Source organism: Podarcis bocagei (genome assembly GCF_964188305.1).
Source record: "Podarcis bocagei genome assembly, chromosome: 6".
Lineage (NCBI taxonomy): Eukaryota > Metazoa > Chordata > Lepidosauria > Squamata > Lacertidae > Podarcis > Podarcis bocagei.
The window spans coordinates 41,454,067-41,475,571 of NC_138130.1; the positions used below are offsets into that span (position 1 = coordinate 41,454,067).

Consider the following 21,505-nt stretch of genomic DNA (forward strand, 5'->3'; position numbering starts at 1 on the left):
TATGGTACTGATGGACTGGCGATGAATGAGCACTTTCTTCCTCCTCTTTCAAGGTTGAAGTTAGAATGGCATGACAAGGATGAGACCAATCTTTTCAAAACATTGACTAAAGGCTTAGGGTGAAAGATGTTTCACAGGGATGTTGGGCTAGTCTCTTAAGAGCCATAAAAGCTAAAGAAAGGATGTTAAAAATCAATCGATGTTTTACAAGGAAGCAGTGTAAAGGTTTTAGGGCTGCAGTAATTATGTCACTGTGTGTGCCTGTGAGATGGTAGCTCCTGTTTCCTGAGTGTGTTGCCTCCTACACAGGAATGCCCTAAATAAAAAACAAACTCCATAATGATTGCACTACCTTGGCAGTGCCATGAAGAAACAATATTGTTGCCTTCCTCTTCACTGTCATTGTCTTCTCCTTTCACACTTTGCTCGCGTTGTACTTACTATGTTGAAGTGTGCAGAAAGCAGTGACCAATTGGACCAACAAACTCAGGGGGTTATGAGTATCACAAGGAGAGTGTCTTCAGGGGGTGTTGACCAGAATAAAAGAAATTCTTCTGAAGAAAATACGTTGCCCCATAGTAGAGGTCAAGGGTGGCGTGTGGAACATAATCTGTAGGGGTGGACAAATGTAGCCTAGCTCATCTCATCCTGTTTCCATATGTGGACATCTTAAAAGCTTATCGTGGCCCATTTCTATGCATATTTTTTTAGGATACTTTTTGGGAAATTCTTTAAAAACCTGCGCAGAGAAACGGTCACACACACACACACACACACACCCCAAAACTGTATGTATGAAGGGTCATTTTACATACAGAAAAATGCCTTCACCCATGGTGTTCAGATAAGGGATGGGGGACTCTGTCTGTTGCATGTGCAGGTATATGGGAAACGATGTGCAGTCACTTCCTGAACTGTTTTTGAAAAAAGTGGTTTACCTAGGACAGCAGAGGTGCTGCACTTTCAAAGCTGTTCAAAGAAGCATTAGAATGTTAAAACAAGGCAAGGGAGAGATAGCAAGCTTTTGGATTACCTTAAGTGCAGTGAACAAACCAGCCTCCCCCCCCCCCCCGTTCATAGATCTGCAGACAAAACCAAAAATCTACATTCCGTTCCAGGAACTTGCTCAATGAGATGAATGAGGGGTGTGGCAGAAATTTTCTGACATGTCCACATATCTGCATAGGTAGCCAATATTGGCCTAAGTGAACAGATTCCATGTGGTCACCCAGCAGTTTTTGACCACCAGTAGACTGTAGATTTCTTCTCATATGCTCTGGGAAGTTCTGTGGGAATTCCCACCCCCCTTAGCCAAATTGACCTTCCCTCCCCTTCAAGGAAAGGTGATTTTCAGCCCTTTTGTGCCTTATAGTTTCCACCCAGCAATTAGACCGTTCATGACCACCTTCTGAGCCTATTAAGATGTTCCCCTGAATGCATGTGATTAAACGTGGGAAGGGGGTAGGAACACACACACACACACACACACACACACACACACAAGCCCTGCTCCCAACATCCCAAGGCATGCTGGCTCCATTTCAGACCTTCCTCCATTGAGAGCCAATGCCCTCAGGGATATGGAGGGGTAGGGACTGTGTGTGCTTCCTTTCCTCTCTCAGCCCAAATGCGTTCATCCCAAATGTCTGACCATGACAAAATATGGGGAGAATATTTAGAAATAGATGGTAGCTGGGGTTTTTATTTAAGCTTATCATACAATTTTTGCACTTCACAGGTTCCTTCATCCATTGTCCCCAAGTGACGAAAGAGTTGTGAAATGCCTGCTTTGAAGGCTCAATAGCCCTTAATGTAGAAAAGAGAGAAAAGGATAACCCTGAGCAGCATGCCAAAGCAGCAAGACGGGTTCCTCTCCACCCCTCACCCAGATTTAGAGTTTGGTGGTGGAACAACTCTGTCTCACTTTGCAGAGAACAGGCCTTCAAGTTAGAATGGAAGCTGAATGCCAGCACATAGCCTGGCATGCTAAAGGCATGAGGATTTCTGCCAGCGTTTCCATTAGATTCATTGTTGTGAACTGCCCTGTGATCTTTGGGTGGAGGGCTGTCTACAAAATTAAATAAATAAATAAATAAATGGCCCCTGATGGGTCCAATAGTCTGAACTCCCAAAATAAAATTCCCAGCATATACCCAATGTGATGCATGTTTTCTGGTAGTAATGTACACATAACAAATCCATGTCAGTAGGTTGTGCTATAGAAGAATAGGGCCATCTCTCTCTCTCTCTCTCTCTCTCTCCCTCTCTCTCTCTCTATATATATCAGAGAGATCTGCATAGGCTACCCATACACATATAGTGATTCCCCTTTTCTGCCAGTGATACAGCTGCTGCTGCTGCTGCTTCTGACTGACTCTGACTCTGACTGTGCTGCTGCTGCTGCTTCTGGGAGGGAGGGAGGGAGGGAGAGAGGATGCAGTATCAAGCACCTGCCCTCCATTAGGCCATTGAGACTTATCAGGGATGGGTAGTGCCTGGCCACATCGTGGATGGGCAAATCCCAATGCAAGCTGCAGCGGTACCCAAGGAGAAGATGCACAGGTATGGATTGGGGAGGTGGAGGGGCGTGGAATTGGGTGCCCATAGCAACCAGCAGCCCAGCTAGCTATGCAGCAGGCCTTGCATTATAGCCGGCCTGCTTTGCTGATGGTTTTGTGGCTGTAGAGAGGGTGCCATGCAGTCAGCTTCTCTGCAGTGAGTGTCAGCAATGGAATCGGGGTTCTCTCTCTCTCTCTCTCTCTCTCTCTCTCTCTCTCTCTCTCTTTCTGAAAGTCCCTTTTAGTTATGCTTTAGACTAGAGAATGAAGGCTTAGGAGAGCAGCAGGGCGGGGGGAAGAGAGATGCTTCCAAGTATTTCTGCAGTGTGCTCGCAAGCCGGCTTTTCCCTCTCTCTCCTGTAGCTTTGCCGGTCAGAGGATTTTACTGCAACATCTTCTCGGCAGATAAGATAGGCAGGGAATGCTAAATGCAGCCCCAGAATGCTGAATACCCTATGCATTCTCCAGAGGAATGTTCTGGATGGAGCCATGCATTGCTTGCAGCCAGTGCTTCTTTGCACAGCTTGTGATGGCAAGCAAACTAATCTGGCTTCAATAGCATAACAATGAGACATTTTGCTTTTCAGCAAATGCAAGGTTATAAAAATCCAAGCAGTGCTATGTCAGGCCAGAGTCTTTGTGTAAAACTGCCGGGATTCAGACTTTGGCATCACTTGAATTCAATAGATGAGCTCACCGCGGGTAGCTCCCATTCAGAATTATTATTTTTCCCAGTTCCATAGTAAGAGTTGGAATCATGTATTGGTGATGTAATATCCAGAGGGGAGGAGGATAAAAAAGAAGATATGTTGCAGTTCTGATACAAGAAAGCTACAACACAGAGAGAGAGAGGAAATAAAAGTGTGTTAAATAAACACACACAGGCAGAATCCAGGCAAGGCGATTTTCTCTCACTGCTGTTTAATGATGAATTTGGTGTGGCATAATCTGTGTTTTATGCATCCTAAGATTGGGACAAATAGGATTTCTTAAGAGATCTCTGGATTTTCTGGGGCCTCTTGACAGTGCATCTTAGCAAAATGATGCTGCAGGAGACTTAACAGAGATGCACTTGCAGTACTGCACTGACATGGCCCGATGCAGAACCAGGAACTTGGATAGTCGTGTTTCATTGGCCAACTCAGGATGATAAGTGTAGCAGCTTCAGCTCTTTTGGCAAGTGAATGGGGGTGAGGACTAGGGAAGGGAGTGAGTAGATCAGCAGTGACGTCATTTTTAACCAATTCCTTACACAGTTGGGGAATGAAGTTAAAAGGAAAAGCTGCAATCTCTGGGTGACTCTATGCATTGGCTGGAGAATCTAAATGAGCAGGAGTTTCCCCAATGGTAATACATTTTATTTCCTATGTTAATCCACTCCTTCTAATCCTTTTATTCTGGTTAAATCAAATATTTTATTTTATTTTATAATTACAATGTGTTTGCTTGTGGCTTCTTAAATTTGTTTTGTCTTGCATTGCCTTGTAAGTTTTATCTTAGCAGTCGTAGTAATGTGTTGCTCCTTTCTGTAAGAATCACTGCCACTGGCTCTAAGAGTTTAGTATGCAGCATTTATGCTTACCAGCAAGGTATGGAAATGCAGAAGCTGTCAGGCACTGAGAAATCTCTGGCATGGAAACAAGGCTGTACTTTTCAAATTGCAGGTGGAAGGGAAATTATTTGGGTATTAAAAGCTCAAAGGAATGGCACTAAATCTGTCCTTAAAAAGGGGGGGGATTCACAAATAAGAAAGGAAAATGTATTTTGTGTGTGTGTGTGTGTCCTTAATAGAACTATTCTAATAACCTAAATGAGTACTACTATCCATGCTGGCCCCTTTCCCCAGAGCCTGCTTCTCTCCCCAGCCCTTCCATAAAAGGGTATTGAAGGTGAGGCTGCCCTTTGGCCATTCAGCCACACACCTGGGATTTTCTGAGTGCTTGCACCTAAAAATAAAATGCAATGTTCATGCAGTAGTTTCTGCTAAGGTCATTGTAAGGGGGGGATGTCAGACATGGTGGAATGATTGAGCCAAGATGGTGGGCAGTTGCTAAGTGGTGCTGGTCTTTGCAATACTTCTGCTACTTTGGCCGATTCTCCCTTTTTCATGGTTTATTTTTATTTTACATTATTTGGTCTGACACAAGAGCTGCTAATAATGCCTGCCCTGTAAGCCCAATTATGATTTGCAAAACTAGTGTTTGAATCCTCTCTACTCCTCTTGCTGAGGGCTAGATCTGTTTGCTTCTTACTCTGCAAAGGCACAGAGCTGACTCATAGAACCCATTTGGATTTGTGTTGTGTTGCTGATATATATGATACAGAAAATGCCAGTCCATTTATGATGGCAGCAGTAGCTAAGAAGTTAGGAAGGGCTTTTGAGGTATGTGTGTGTGTGTGCGTGTTTACCTTCACAGGAATGCAAAAGGCACAGAGAAAAATTATGAGCACAATAAGAAATGGTGATCGTGATTGACAAATCCTCACCACTTATCCAGGATGCAAAATATTGGAGAGGGTTGTGAAATTCATTGCCACCAGTAACCATGCTCAGTAAAAAGGCTGGCTTTGCAGTGATTATGATAATGTTAGAGGCTTGTATCACAGCAAACTCTTCTTTCTGCAGTGTGGTGCATTGTACGACAGGGAGTGGATGCCCCCTAATCATTCCCTTCTCATATCCTCAGTTGCCCTTGGAAGATAGAACAGTATTTTTATTTTTATTTTAAATGGTCGGTTCACAGCTTAGCTTTCAGGTTCCTGTTCTACAGAGGCACCTGTGTTGCCACTTGCTGATTATAATGAAAACAATAAGAAGGGGCAAGTGTGGTTGCATGGTGACTGAATGGCAGAGGGCAGAATCGCATGTGGGAATGAATGAAGGGGCAACCTCAGTGGGTTCTGCCTCTATAATGCAATTCCCCACCGCCCACCAAATGCTATCTATAGTTAAATAGACCTTGACTTCCCTGTGATCTTCATACCTCTAGTTTATAAATGATCTGTATTATTACATTCATAAATTAGGTTGACAAGCATTGTGGACGTGGCATATGGAATAATTAATCTGGCTGTGATAGAAGAGTACAGGAAACACTAGGCAATGTTCTCTCACAAATATGACACTGCACAGTCACCTGTAGGGGGGAAATATCCCTTGGGCATTGGGTGTTTCTTATACTAGATGAGCCCATTGGTCCCTCTAGCTCAGTATTGTTGACACTGACTGGGTTTCAGGTAGCAGAGTTTCCCAACCCTCCCTGTTCTTGCTATTTCAGTTATTTTTAGCATTGATGATACAGAGTTCTTGCTACTTGACATTCATGATACCAATATTGTAGATCTGCTCCTACATGATCCTGTTGATGAAAAGGATTGTATGCAGAGTGGGGTTTATATTGAGTAATATCTATATCTATTTCTATATCTATATCTATCATCTATCAATCATCTATCTGTCTGTCTAATCTCCTGTGATTGGTGTTGCAGCAGTAACTGAGGATGCTCAGTGGAACATATTGGTGAGAAACTCAGAAAAGTATAAAAGCTTAAGGCTGGAAAAGAAATAGGAAACCAAGTACTAGGATGTGCTCATTGGCTGCTCAGAGTAACCTCAGCTGAGTATCTGGAAAGGAAGAAGTCATTCCAGGTTCAGGTCTTTGCGAATGGGCAGTGCAGGAGCAATACATATTTAGAAATTGGTTAAAAGACACTGCATATTTTCTATACCTAGAAAAACCATAGTTGCCTGTGTGATTAACAGCCTTGCAGAAGAAACATGGATTGTTATTGTAGTGATATTCAGGAAGGTTTCTGAGGACACCAAAAGAAGGCTTACCACTAGCTCTTGAACAAGTTTGCTTGGATGAGCTATACATTACACATGATCAGTTGAAGTCACCTGAGGACTGAACCACTTCAGGGGGAGATATATTTTGCACTGCTCCCCCTGTAAAAAAGAAAATCCCCAAACTTGTGAGATGGGAAATAGCTTGTCAGGGAGAAAGGTTTAACTTAGGTGCCTGCTCATTGCATGTAGGGACATTTGTTGATGTTTTTTTAATATGGCCAAGCATTGAAAAAAATAAACCACCTATCGGTGGTAGTATAGTCTGAATTCTGTCACTTCAGTCCAACACATTCAGTGCAATGTCTATAATGGTCATGAATCCCACTGAGTTCCATCTGATAAATTAATTATCATTGTTTTTGCCAGGGGTGAACCTGATTCTTCACATTTAGACCCAACAAAACGTTGCCTAAATGTTACTTCATGTCACGAGAACTGCTAACCCAGGAAAAGATGGCTTGGTATTGAAACCTTAGTGTCGTGACCCAGAGTCCAGCAGTCAGAGGCTGCAGAGTCTAAGGAGCCAAACTAGGTGTTGGGCTCTGAATCTGCTATGGGAGACCAGGAGACAACGGAGGCTGAGGAAGCCAATGCTTACCATTGCACCTCACTGTCCAGCAGTGTTGGGATGTGGAAAAGGCCCATTAGGCAAGTTGATGGACTGATTCACTGAATCCCACCCTGTATTAATAGTGGAGAATATGATCTCGTACTTTAGTAGCACCTGAAATATTTACTCCTGCTCCGTGATACTGGCCGCCATTTTTGCCCCTGATGTTAATGCTCAGCATTATTGGGCTACAATGAAATATGCTGAAAAGCTGCTTACAAAAATATCTGTCTGTTAGCAATGATGACACAATTCCCACAGATGGAATTGGCTGAAACCTAGTCAGACGAATGGTTCTAATAATGTACAACTGAAAAGAAAAAAACCGGACTATTAATTTTTTCCCCCTGTGAATTGGGAATAATGCAACATTACTTGAATTCAGTGGCTGCAAACCTTGGCCCAGCTTGTGGAGCATAGCATAGGAGCATATTTTGGGAAGCCAGGCGGGGCAGAGCCAGGAGGGGTAATCTGGGGGCACATGCTTAAAAAGGCTTAGTCTTGCTCTCAACCTCGATTGGGTCAAGTTGCTCACTTGGAGCTATCCATGGTCCTGCAACCTCTGAGCTGCCTTCTCCATGAGATCTGGTATTGGGACAGAACATGGAACGTAGGATAGATTTGCATGCTCATTACCATGTCAAAGTTTGTATTTTGTGTTTACACTTGTTTCCCCCCATCACACATACAGCTATCCATGGTGTATGTGTGATTTTATAGAAACATAAGCTGCCTTACATTGAGTCAGACCAATGGTCCATTTAGCTCAATGTCTCTCCAGCTGTTGTTGGACTACAACTCCCATCATCTCTGACCACTGGTCCTGCTAGCTAGGGATGAGGAGCATTGTAGTCCAACCACAGCTGGGGATCTAAGTTTGAGAAACACTGGTCTACACAGACTGGCAGCAGCTCTCAGCCAGGGGATTTTTATAATCCTACCTGGATATGCCAAGGATTGAACCTGGGACCAAAGCTCTACCCCTGAGTGATGGCCCTATGGTTCAGCAACACACAGCAAGGTAGCACAGCATTGATGAGCAATGGGTGTTTTTTTCATAGTGATGTCCGTATCTTTTACCTACAATATCAGAAGGTGCATGCTTCTGAATGTCAGCTGCTGGGAATCACAAGTGATTCAGGTCCTGCCTATGAGCTTCCCATGGCCATCTGGTTGGCCACCGGGACAACAGGATTCTGGGCAAGGTGGACCTTTGGCCTGATCCAGCAGGTATGTTGTTAGTCCATTTTGGAATGGAAGCCAAACGCTGCCAGTCACAGCAAGCAGGGAAAGGCATGCTTAAACTAACCAAAGATTAAACTCAATCTATTCTCTGAATCATCCTAGTGTGCTTCACACAATATGGTTTGCTAGTTATTATTTTACCTGTCCACGGGCAATGCCTCTTAAACGTTCCTAATCTTAAATTAGTGTCACTTTACTAATGGCATAAGAAGGGCAGGATTGACTGCTATCTTCACATTTACGGTTCCACAACTTGCCCTCCAATGGTCCTATTTCAGCCAGGACTGCCATGTTTTTCAGAGTGCCGGCCCCAGGGAAAACGCCAACCTCCAAATGTCCCAGTTGTCAGGATGCATTTGTCTCTTCTTCCCTCCCTCCCTCCTTTTCTACCTCAGCTTTTGCAATGTAAATGTCTGTGGTAGCTAAAACTGAATCCCAGCATAAGCACCATCGCAGGCGAGCTGCCTAGGAAGGTGGAATGTCTTGCATGTATTTTAGGAACCTAATTAGTTATGGAGATACTGAAGTATCATTGTCACCTAACTGGTAGGGGTTTTTTTGTTAGAGGCAAACAGTAGTAGTTGGTAGATTGGGGTGGGGCACCTTGCTTACCTGCTTCCCAGCATGGAGGTGATTGCCAGTAACTGAGGGTCTTACCCCTTTCCCTCTAGGTAACCAGCAGTGATGTGCAGTGTTGGGAAGCCAGGTAAGCAGTGCTACCCACCTTGCCTGCCACTGCTGGTATGAGTAGGTGGGGAAAGCCATTAGGAAAGCGATGGAGCATTTGCTTTGCATGCAGAAGGTCCCAAGTCCAACCCCCGACATCTCCTAACGTGGCTGGAAATGTCCCCTGTCTGAAACCCTGCAGGGCCGCTGCTGGCCAGTGTAGGCATTTCTGAGCTAGATTGACCGATGGTGTGACTCCAGCATCTTTCCTATTTTTCTTCCCCATAAAGTACAGGCAACTCCCAATTTACCCGGGGGTTACATTCCAAGGCACGGCACGTTTAAGTGAAATTGCGTATATTTGAAACACCATTGAAAAAGCCTGCAAAAGCCCCATTCTGTCCCCTGCCCATCCCGTCCCTTTCTGTGATGTTTTTGGGTCGCTTCCTGGTTCGGCACGATGAGTGCACGGTCATGCACTTATTGGACACGCCTCAAACAGTTGCTGCCTGTCCTGCAGTACTTTCTGGTGTACTCAAGAACTAGCCTCTTTTATTCTGAGTCACACAACAGGTCACAAAATAAAATGTTAAAGTTCTGTTACACTTTGCAGTGTCTCTCAGATGCCTGTCAAGTGCAGAATCACTTGCTTCCAGGGCTTTAATTGGAACTCGCCAGAACTCGGTTCTGGCACCTCTCAGGTGGGCACCGTTGCCATTCTAAGAGAATGAGGGAGGTGTTCACGGTGAGTTCTGGCACCTCTTTTTCTAGAAAAATAGCACTGCTTGCCTCCAGTAAATGTAAAACTGCATACTACAGTGGTACCTCTGGATGCGAATGGGATCCGTTCCGGAGCCCTGTTCGCATCCTGAAGTGAACGCAACCCGCATCTGCACGTTCGCGGGTCGCAATTTGCAGCTTCCATGTGTGCACGTGACGTCATTTTGAGTGTCTGCACATGCGCGAGTGGCAAAACCTGGAAGTAACGCATTCCATTACTTCCAGGTCGCCATGGAGCGTAACCTGAAAACACTCAACCTGAAGCATATTTAACCCGAGGTATGACTGTACAGTGGTACCTTGGGTTACATACGCTTCAGGTTACATACGCTTCAGGTTACAGACTCCACTAACCCAGAAATAGTGCTTCAGATTAAGAACTTTACCTCAGGATGAGAACAGAAATTGTGCTCCGGCGGCGCAGGAGCAGCAGCAGGAGGCCCCATTAGCTAAAGTGGTGCTTCAGGTTAAGAACAGGTTCAGGTTAAGTACGGACCTCCAGAATGAATTAAGTTCTTAACCCGAGGTACCACTGTATTTGTTTTGAATTATCGGGGGATAGCTCAATTGGTAGAACGTAAGACTCTTAATCCTAGGGTCATGAGTTTGAGCCCCACATTGGGCAAAAGATTCCTGCATTGCTGGGGGTTGGATTTGATGTCCTTCACAGTCCCTTCCAACTCTGTGACTTGTTTCCAAACGGAGGCATTTCCTGAGTTTTATCAAATGAATGGATGTCGGCTCTGTCATGGGATTTTACCCTGATAGGTAAATGGATCCTTCAGGCTCAGAAGCAGTATACCTTGGGATGGTAGCGGGGTGGAAAGTGGGAGACGGCCTCCTTCCTTCCTGCCCTGCTGCAGGCATCCCAGAGTCCTCTGGCTTGCTGCAGTTGAGAACTGGATGCTAGACCGGGCCAACCTTCGGCTTCTTGCCACATTTGAACATTTAACCTCAGCCATCGATGCGAAGGGGGGAGATGCTGCAGACCAAACAAATCTTTCCACCAGGTAGGAGGCCACCTAAGTGCCTTGATGCAGGCAGGTGTTTGTAACCGTGGAATCTTAGCACTCACAGGTTTTATTTATTTGGGCATGGCACAGGCTATCAAAATTTATCTTCCAAATGAGGGATGTAATTATATTTTGATAAAGATCCGGCAATCCAGGGAGAATGAAAAGTTAAGGGTTGCTGGGATACCAATGACTCTCGCTTACGAGGAGGTGGCTGTGTGTGGAATACTAATAGGCTGGGGTTGCCCAGCCTTCCTTATCTAGACTTTTCCAATAGTGTTTGATAACGCAAGCAATCGAGTGCTGTTATTCTGGCAGAGTGATTAAAGATACGACTTGTCTTTTATGAATGAAAAGGTGACATGCGCAACATGGAAAGCAAAGATACGTCCTGCCATTTGATATATTGTGAGCATTCAAGGGTTTGGCATTATAAATTGTGCCTGTATTATTGAGGCTGCAGAAATAAATGTGTGTGTGTGTGTGTGTGTGTGTGTGTGTGTGTGTGTGTGTGATTTCATGCTTCTGGTTTCCAGGGTGTGGCACAATGCTTAAATTCTGGAAACACACAGAAGAATAAGGATGAACAAAGGACAAATGAATTTATTCCTTCTTTGTATTTTCCTGCTTGTGGCCAGATACCATAGGCTACCACAGCCACCACAGCTGTTCGGTGGGGTGAGGCTGCGCCTGGCCACCTCCGCACTGATTTCTGGCAAGATCTTGTGAGATCTCCCCTGAAATCAGTGCCAGTGCCGGCATCGCTTCTCTGCCATCACCACAGGCAGCAGCGGCCGGCACTTCCTGATTTGCCTCAAACAGCAAAATGGAATCATTGGCCCTGACCACAGCACATCTTATCATGATTAAATTTGTTACCCATCCTTCACTATCAGATGCATATGCCATAAAGAAGGAAGGGGGATCTCAGGCCCAGATGTGGCCCTTGGGACTTTCCTTAGGCCACACCCCTTCTCCTCAGGCCACGCCCATCACATGTCCTGCTTTGCACCCTCCCTGCCTGATTGCAGTGTGCCCTTGAACTCCCATAATGCTTTGTGCTTGCCTGCAAGGAGACTAAAGAGGGGTGTGTCTGTAAAATTTATCTCGGTGCACAGAGGTAAAATTGGCATGAATTGCTCTGTCCATTTTTGCCTCTGATCCCACCCGCCACTGGCATGTCCCACCTCACAAGATTGTCCAGAAGGGAAAGTGACTATTGGGCAGAAAGGGGTTCCCCATCCCCAACACAGGATGTATGGAATGCAAATCTTTGCTAAGTGGAGCAAGCGCTAACAAATTAATTTGTGGTCTGTGGTTATCAAGTCTGTTAATGAAAATTGAAAATCCATCACAAAGAAATGCCCAAAGAGTGAGAGCATTTTAGAAACGTATCCAATTTTGGGTTGTATAATTTAGGTTTCAGTCCTATGTACTTCTCCAATTGGGAGCAAGTCCCGTTGAAGACAGTGGGATGCACTGCTAAGTCAACATCCAAAGAAACAGGCCATGAATGTTGAAATAAAGAGAGATGGGGAGACAGAGGAAGAGTCACAAGGGACCCATCCTCTCACCCAAGTCAGGGTGAAGGGGAAAGGATGCCTTTCAGATGGATCAATTTGGTTCTTACTCCTATTTCTGATTCTCATTCCCACCAATTAAAACTTAATTTTAAAATCTCAGTTCCTCATCCCGGAAAGAGACATTCAAAATAGAGTTTTGGGGAGGGGAAGCAAATGTTCAGTCTGCTCCCAAGCTTCCTGAGTCGACTAGGAACGTATAAAGTGGATTTCTAAGTGCATTTTGGAAGAGCACAGTGACAAACCTTCCTGCAACTGGGAGCCCTTCCTTATCAGGGTTCACAGTCCTAAGGAACTTCACCCATAATCATAATTTAGACCTGGAGTGGCTAGTGGGTGGCCTAAAGACTGGATCAGTGCTAGCCAAATCCTTTTTTGGCTACAAGTCTGTGATACAAGTTCACTAATCATTTCATTGTCTTTTTGCAATAGAGTATGGCAACTTTTGTAATGTGCTGTGCTTTGGGCTCTACTGCTCTAATAAATATATACCACTTAATGGTTCCATAGTTGTTAAAAATGACTGGGTGGTCTCCCTCTAATACTTAATGAACAGCATCCTCATTATGAATCTCAGCCGACCATAATTGCCCTCCTAGTTGGCAGACTTAACAGAGATGCGAAGAAGTGTGATAAGAGCTGAACACAGATTGCCATGTGGTGGCAGTGCCTTCAATACAAAGTTCAGGAATAGAGATTGCTTGATGAAGCGCTCTGGAGTAGCTGAATTTCAAATGCTAATAATAATAATAATAATAAGAAGAAGAAGAAGAAGAAGAAGAAGAATAAATAATATCATCTTGCCCAACTGGCTGGGTTTCCCCAGCCACTCAGGGCAGCTTACTGCATATATAAAGCATAGTAAATTATCAAACATTTAAAACTTCTCAATACAGGGCTGCCTTCTGATGTCTTCTAAAAGTTATGCAGTTCTTTATCTCCTTGACATCTGAAGGGAGGGTTTTCCACAGGGAGGACGCTGCTACCGAGAAGGCCTTCTCCTGGTCCTCTGCCTGGTTCCCTTTAGGTAGTTAAGTAACTTTTGTAATTTATATATTGCAAGGATTTCTCAAAGGGAAAAACAAAACAAAACATTTTTTGCCACGCTGTATTGCTGCCAAATCTTGTGACTGTCTCTTCATGTGAAGTTTCCTGAACAAAGATGATACGGGACACTTCTGAAAATGTAATATGACTGAACCCTAGAAACACATGCTAGAAGACCAACTGTAGAGTCTAACAGAAGGTATTATACTCTTAGTTATGTATTAAAATAATGCATCAGAGTTCAGGTTTAGATGCAGGCAGTAAGTCTGCAAATATATGGCGCAGTCATCCACAGCCATCCAAAACTTTTATCATCTTGCTGTATCTTCAGTGAATGCTCACAGCACTGAATGTATGCTAGAGCATTCTTGTATTTTGGACTGGCTGTGGCTAGGGATGGATGGACAAATCTATAAGTTTTGGTTTCTGCCAGTTTCTCATTTTTCCACCCTTAATTTTAGCATCCTCCTTTTCACATTCATTTCTCCTGATAGATTTTGTTTGTTATGGAATTTTACCTAATAAATGAACATTCACAAGCTATTTTCTTCAATACAGGGTAGCTTTGTAAGTTCTTTTCACTACAACATGCATTTATGTGCACTATTTTGGTTAGAGAATTGCATCGCCAAATTTTGGAGGAGTTTGAATTTCAAAGGATAGCTGTGTCTCAGTTCGCAAGTTGAGTTGGGAATTTGCACATCAGTGCAATGAATTCCTTCCCCTTACCTAGCTTTGGCTGTGAGGGAAAACATTCTACAGAAGAAACAGGTGGAGTGTGTGAATTGCATGTTTCTTTCCTTATTTTGTTGGTGTGTGTGGCAAGCATCATATTTTGTAAGTCAACTAATTCCCAGATAGTCTGCTTAGCCACAGAAGTAGAGCAACAATAGAAGGCTTTCTCTGTAGGCAGTTACCTTGTTATCCACTGGTAGTCCAATAAAACTGACGAGAGCTCTGACACCGTGGTGACCTTGCTGAAATTCTTTTACAGCCTTTGCTTTGGGAAAGGCCTGTTTTGTTCCCTTGTTCCTTGTTTGTGCCAACATTTGTATTTGATCTCTTGCTGGTTGTCACTAGTAAGCCAGGACCTGAAAGAAGTTGCTTTCAATTCCTCTGCATGATCAAAGTCTCTTCATGGAGTTTATGTGGGTTTCTTGCCTCTCTGTTACATAACAAAGCAAAAACCTGCCACTTAAAATGACAGCTTCAAATTTCTCAAGGAAGGAAGGGATGATGGGAAGGGATCACTCCAATCGCTTGAAGAATATAAAGAGGGCGGGAGTATACACACACACACACACACACACACACACACACACACACACGTGTGTTCTGGGGTTCATTTGCGCTGGCCTTTGCAAGGGAAAATGAAATGCTGCAGTTTTATGCATACAAACCAGGAACCCTTCAACCGTCTTGGGAATTATGCCGGAGCTTTCCTATACTGGTGTGGTGGGTTTTTTCCCCTTCTCCATTTTGCTTACTAAGTTGCTTCTCCAGACAGATTTGCTTCTGCATGTATCAGGACCAAGCGCAGAGAGCGAGTATCGCAGCACATGCATTATTGATTGTTTCAAACATATATTAATAGATAAGCATGTTGCGGTACTTCTCAGTGTATTCTGTCACAGCGCATTAGAGCGGATGAGTTGCAGAGGGATTTGTTCTTTGCGGAATACAGTGTGTTTTTCTGATGGGAGATTCCCACCGGCACAGAAAGGCACATGTGTGTGTGTGTGTGTGTGTGTGTGTGTGTGTGTATCTATTGCACATGGACGCAATGCACATACAAGTAGACAATCCATTTTTATCCCTACTCCTCACTTGGAGGGAGGGATTAGAAGGGCAAATCCATTTAGGGAAACACCCTCCCATCTCTCTTCAGCCTCTCACTGCCTTTCTTTGCTACTCAGCACAGGCAAAGTGCTTCTGTGCTCCACTCCCCCAGCTTGAACCCTTTCCTCTTCGAAGCAATCTAGGTCACTAAGTAAAGGAGGAGGCGGGGGACGTGGAGAAAACAGAGAAAAGGAATTGGGTTATGGTGGAACTTTCTAGGAATGAAGCCTACGTACATCTCGGGGACAGGTGTTCTTTTGTACACAAAGCCTTTGGAACAGCTCAGGCTCATGGCAAGCTATTTGCAATGCCTAGATATTACATTCAGGTATACCTGAGTGATGTGGTAGGGTGCACTCCACATCAGGATCCCTCATCATAGGGGTCATAGGGCTAGAGAGCACCTCCTTTGCATTCAGAAGGTCTTAGGCTCAATCCCAGCCATCTTTAGTGACAAAGGTAGCAGATTCTGCAGGTAGCAGGTGATGTGGAAGACTGCTGCTTGAGACCTTGGAAAACCATTGTTAGGTAGAGTTGACAATACTGGACTATTCCCCAAACTTTTAGCCTTTTAGAGGGCTCTGTTGTAGAATTTGGCCTGAAGAGCCACACTCCCATGGATGCCATTATGATGCCATCATTTGGAGAGCCTCTGTGGAAGTATTTTCCCTACCTCCCCCTTCTGTCTGTGTCTTTTTCAGCTTCCTCCTTCTGTGTAAGATCCACCCACTGCCAATGTTCCTGCGAGAGTACCTCTTCTGTTTTGCAACTGTATGTTGAACCCTTGCTAAAATGACAATGGGCCCTGCACATCAGTAAACCTGACCTCTCAGCTTTCTCCAAACTGCCCAAGTGAGGTCTGAAATCCTTCCCTGGCTTTGATTCTTCCTCCCTGCTACCATCCCACATCCTCCGGACTATCATAGGCCTCAGTCACATTTTTCTGGCTTCTTTGTGTATGGGCTTCTTTGTTTGCTGTGAGCGGATGGTCTCTACTCTCTCCAGTTCAGGTGATATTACTGAAATATGGCCCAAGAGGGGTAGGATGCATGAGCTCCATGCTTCTGTTGATAGTGATTTTGCACAAGTTAAGTGGAGGCCTCCATCTTCTCTTTCTTGCGAGTTAGGATAGCAACAGCATTGGAGCAAACTGTTTTTCATAAGCTCATGTCAGGTTAAGCAGATCAAGACTTGGAAGTTCTTTTATTATACTTGTTTCCTCCCCTGCCCCCGTCCCTGCCCCAAAGAAAAAGAAAATATATTGAAGCAATACTGATGCATATGTATTTATTATAATGGGTCAAGTTTGAGTAACAAGGAGGGCCATGAGATGAATGTTTATCTATCAGTTGCAGGTTGTTGAGATTTCTCTACTGACATCTGCCTCTGTTTTCATGAAGCTACATGCCTGAGACTACCCACCTGAGATGTTTGGGTGGTATCCAGCTGTTATATTCTGTATATACCCAGTGAAAGTAACCTAAGTTAGTCATGTCCATTCCTTTCAATGAGTCTGCTTCCACTCCTACACTGGTCCTACTCAGTGATGAGTACAACACTTTGTCTTGTTTTTGTTGATCATTTGTTTTGCTTTTCTTTTTTTTTACATGTATCTTTAATAATGCTAGTATGGTTTGTTACGAGTGTCAGACTAAAACTGAGAGGATCTAGGTTCAAATCCCAGAGACAGACACTCTTGGCCTAGCCTACTTCACAGGGCTGTTGTCAGAATGGGAGAGGAACCAAGCACACTGTATTGAGCTCCCTCAAGGAAGGTAAAGGTAAAGGGACCCCTGACCATTAGGTCCAGTCGTGACCGACTCTGGGGTTGCGGTCCTCATCTCGCTTTATTGGCCGAGGGAGCCGGCGTACAGCTTCCGGGTCATGTGGCCAGCATGACTAAGCCGCTTCTGGCGAACCAGAGCAGCGCACGGAAACACCGTTTACCTTACTGCCCGAGTGGTACCTATTTATCTACTTGCACTTTGACATGCTTTCAAACTGCTAGGTTGGCAGGAGTAGGGACCGAGCAACGGGAGCTCACCCCGTCATGGGGATTCGAACCGCCCACCTTCTGATTAGCAAGTCCTGGGCTCTGTGGTTTAACCCACAGCGCCACAGGGTATAAATGAAACATTTAAAAAACAAAATTCAGTAATAATGTTTAACATGATTTTAAAACAAAAATATAGCAATTTCTCACAGTTCAGTTTACCAAACGATGACAAGGGATATGTGAATAACGTAGTGTATAAACTCAACCTGGTTTTAATCCCTGGTAGCCTTCATACTATGGATATTTTTTTTATTTTAAAAAAGGCATATTTGCAAATGTTCGCGCTTGGGTGGCTTTAAAACTTATTTATTTTTATTCAGAAAAAATCTGAATGGCTTAATAAAAAAACAAAACCCATTTCAGTGATTTACATAAAATAACGATCAGCAATATACAGATAAAAGCAACAAAATGGCAAAACCCAATTATATGTAATGAAACTATATGTCTGGGTAGGCATACTGGAATATCCATATTACAGTATAGTGAGGGTGCCTGCTTAATGTTAATAAGCAGGGAGCTCCAAAGCATAAGAGCTGCCATGCTAAATAAATTTTTTTGACTCCTCACAGATGTGGAACACCATTACATGGCACTTGCAAAACTGCACGTTCTGCAGATTGAAGAGGTTGAGTAGGCAGGTATTTGTGCAGTATCTGCGTATTTGGTCTGGTTTTTGAAAAAACCCAGACCCTAATTAGTCACCTAGGAAAGAGCAAGAAGTGGCTGCACATATGGCAGCTTCCAGTATATCGGCGGTGGCCAACTTTTCAGAAGAGCTGAGCAGCCTAGGTGAATGGAATCGTAACTCATTTTGGACCCCCACAAGGGTGTTGAGGCCTGTTGAAAAACAGGCCTGCTAGAGCATCCTGCTTCTTGACAGGATAATTGAAGCATGTGGTTTGGTTGACCTTTAGTTATCAAAGATGGCCATTCCCAGAGCCATTAACATAAATAAAACACCCTTTCAGCAAGCGTTTCCAGATGCCACATAAAATGGCCCATAAGCTCAACTGATGTGAACAGCTGCTTTCTGTTCCAGCGCGCTTCCTCTGCTGCAGGACTCAGTGAGCTCTGGCTTGGAGTGCCCTTGGAATGGGCACTTCGAGGTGAGACATGAACGAATTCCAGAAGACCTTTGGAAGCTTCTGGAAAGTTATTTTGGCATGTCTAGCAGCTGCTTTGTGTGTGCATTTATTACCAGGGGAGGCTGGTCCACAAGGGCAACTGGGGCACTGTGCCACCAACCACAGCCTGCTCTCAGCAAACCCTCATCTGCTTGCCTTTTTACAACCAGTCCAGGCCTTGGCTGCCTGCTTCCTCCATTTTAGCCTCAGGGTTGACCTTACAGAACTCAGCAGGAAGAAAGATGGGTGGAAAAAAAGAAGTCATTGGCTCTGCCTTTCATTGGCTATGGCTCCTGTGGGCCCTCTTGCCTTGCAAGAGCCACCACAGCTTATTACTAATAGTTCCCTATGACAAATTCTATATAATACTGCTAAAAATGATAATTACTAATAATATACAAGTATATGTTTGTTTGTACAGTTCTAAATGTTCTAAATGCTTAATATATATACATTATCCTCTTTCAGTCCTGGGAGGCCAGTCTTATATTACAGATGGGAGAACAGAAACAGGCCCAGTGCTGACTTAACACATTTCCTGGTCTCTTAACAAGATATTAGAATTTAACCCAAGAAAATCTATAAAAAAACTTTTTTTATTTTTACAAAACCCCCATAAGATATAGAATTGCCACTTACTCTGTATCCTCCCCACTTCCCTTGCACATGATTTCCTACCCCCCTTCCCCTTTCAATATCATTTATTTTTATTTATTTCATAAAATTTATATACCGCTTGGTTGGTTATAATAATAATAACCATCCTCAAAGTGGTTTGCCATAATCCACTGTAGTCTTGACACACTGGCTTAACAATGAGATGTGAAACCAGAATTTGAAGCTGTCTTATAACTCCTGATTAATGCCAGCTACGCCTGCCCAGTGCAGATGTAACTGATGAGCACCAAACCATGGTTTAGGGAATGCAAGCGCCCTGTGAGTTTGCACACTCCTCCCGTAACCTTCCCATCCTCCCTGTTCCTTTCTCCATCCAGTTCAGTTTTTTAAATACCGACAATTAGAGCTGGTTATTTTTGCTAACTATAGTTAGTGCCGAGCCATAGTTTTAAAATCGAGTCGGAAGCAGGATTGCAAATTGTGATTTGGGTTACATATCAGGCTACTATGTAAACTACATCAAGCCACAGATACGGATTTAGATATGATGGGGGGAAAAGAGAGTGGAGGGGGAATTGTTCAGGATAAAAGTAAGAAGGGGAGGAATCTGCTTCATACTAAATCATACAGTTGGTCTCTCTAGCATATTGTTGTCAGCACTGACAGGTAGTGGCTCTGGAAGGTTTCAAACAGGAAACATTCCCAGCCCTGCTCGCAGATGTTCTTCATGCAAAGTACAGTGGTACCTCGGGTTAAGTACTTAATTCGTTCCGTAGGTCCGTTCTTAACCTGAAACTGTTCTTAACCTGAAGCACCACTTTAGCTAATGGGGCCTCCCGCTGCCGCCGCACCGCCGAAGAACGATTTCTGTTCTCATCCTGAAGCAAAGTTCTTAACCCGAGGTTCTATTTCTGGGTGGTTAGCGGAGTCTGTAACCTGAAGCGTATGTAACCTGAAGCGTCTGTAACCCAAGGTACCACTGTACTGCCGCTGAGTTGGGAACTGAGCTGGGGGATCTTCTGATCTCTTAAATATGCTTAAGAGATCAAGAGACCTTGGGCCATATTCAGTGCTACAGTTCTGCTGTCACAACAGACTTAAATGAGTACAGCAGTTTCCTCTATCTGGATATGCATCCTCAGAATCAGCTCCAAAGGGTTGGGGGACCCTCCAGAGCATATTTGGGGTGTATGCACCGGGAAGAGCAAATGGAAGACCCGTTGCACCAACAGAACTACATGTGTTGAGCTTCAGATGAAGCCCATTGCCTCTACACTGGGCCATGGCTGTTTGCCTAAAGCCACCCAACAAACCGGGAGGTTTACTTCTAGCTCATTGATTTCCACCATTACACCAAACTAGTTCTACATCACTTTTTATCTGCAAAGTGCTTTACCATTTTTACCACACTTTCCTACATCTGCATGTGAGATTAGTCACTATTGTTCCCATTTTACTGAGGCTGAGAGATAAGTTCCTTTACTTGCCCAGGACCACAAAAATAAGTTATTGGCAGAATCTGAATCCAGAGATCCAAGTCTAATTTTCTAGGTAATGGATCACAGTGGATATTCCATGCTGCCTTGACTCAAGAGGTTTAAGAGTGGCTTCTACAGAATGAGAAGTGACTGCTTTGTTTAGCACGGTCATGCATGACAAGCAACAATGTGTATGCTTTGCCAGCATTATAGACTTTAACTTCCAAAATATGGCAGCAAAAGACACAAGCTCTTGCGAGGGGGGAATATCATTGAAGGCATTCTGGGCTATAAATAAAATGTACATCAGTCTTGGCACTTGCCTCCATGAAACATTTATGCACTAATATGCTTGATGTAGTTGGATGTGTTCCCAGCTTATCTTGTATCTGAGATGAACTGGTTCTGTCTTGAAATTAATTTTCTGTTTTTCTTACAATATTCTGTGGCAGTCAATGCTAGAAACAAACAGTGCTCCTGTTGACTCATCATGCAGCTAGATGTGGAAGAACTGGTCCTCCCTCAGGTTCAGCTGAGGGCTTGTACAGACATGGAAATACTTTTGACTTGGGAAACATAGGAAGCTGCCATAGAGAGAGTCAGATAATTGTCTACAGACTTGACAGGAGCTTTCTGCAGTTTCAGAGAAGGATCTTTCCCAGCCTTACCTGGAGCTGCCAAGGGGGACTGAAGCTGATACCTTTTGTGTGCAAATCAAGTGCTCCACCTTTCCCCTTTGCCTTTCTCTTGCAACAGGTTGCAGTTTGGGGACTGTTTTAAAAGGGGTTTAAAATTGTGTCAGTGAGGTAAAAGAATACCCGTTTCCTTCCCATAATGTTCTATTGATTCCATGTATTTTTATTTAAAGAATGCACATGCCCCTTTCCAGAATTGGAGGACACGCTTTTAAAAATGAGACCCTTTCTCCTGCATTTCTTAAAGTATTGGTGCAGGATTGGGAGTTGCACCAACACTGCAGTATGGAGAAAGTTAGGACATTGGTTGCTTATGAATTATAATCTGTACAATTCCTAGTTC

The 21,505-nt window shown here is 43.9% G+C and overlaps 1 protein-coding gene across 4 annotated transcripts in view; it reads left to right on the top strand.

Moving 5' to 3' along the window:
- NHS (NHS actin remodeling regulator) overlaps positions 1-21,505 on the top strand; it is a 236,614-nt gene that overhangs the window by 184,836 nt on the left and 30,273 nt on the right. The window contains exon 1 of one of the 4 annotated variants that reach the window (XM_081199169.1): positions 2,461-2,562. The exons of the other annotated variants lie outside the window; for them this stretch is intronic. Within the exon in view, the coding sequence (XP_081055295.1) occupies positions 2,511-2,562 (52 nt within the window). The 5' untranslated portion in view covers positions 2,461-2,510. Of the gene's footprint in view, positions 1-2,460; positions 2,563-21,505 lie in introns of those variants that run through there. 4 annotated transcript variants of the gene reach the window in all.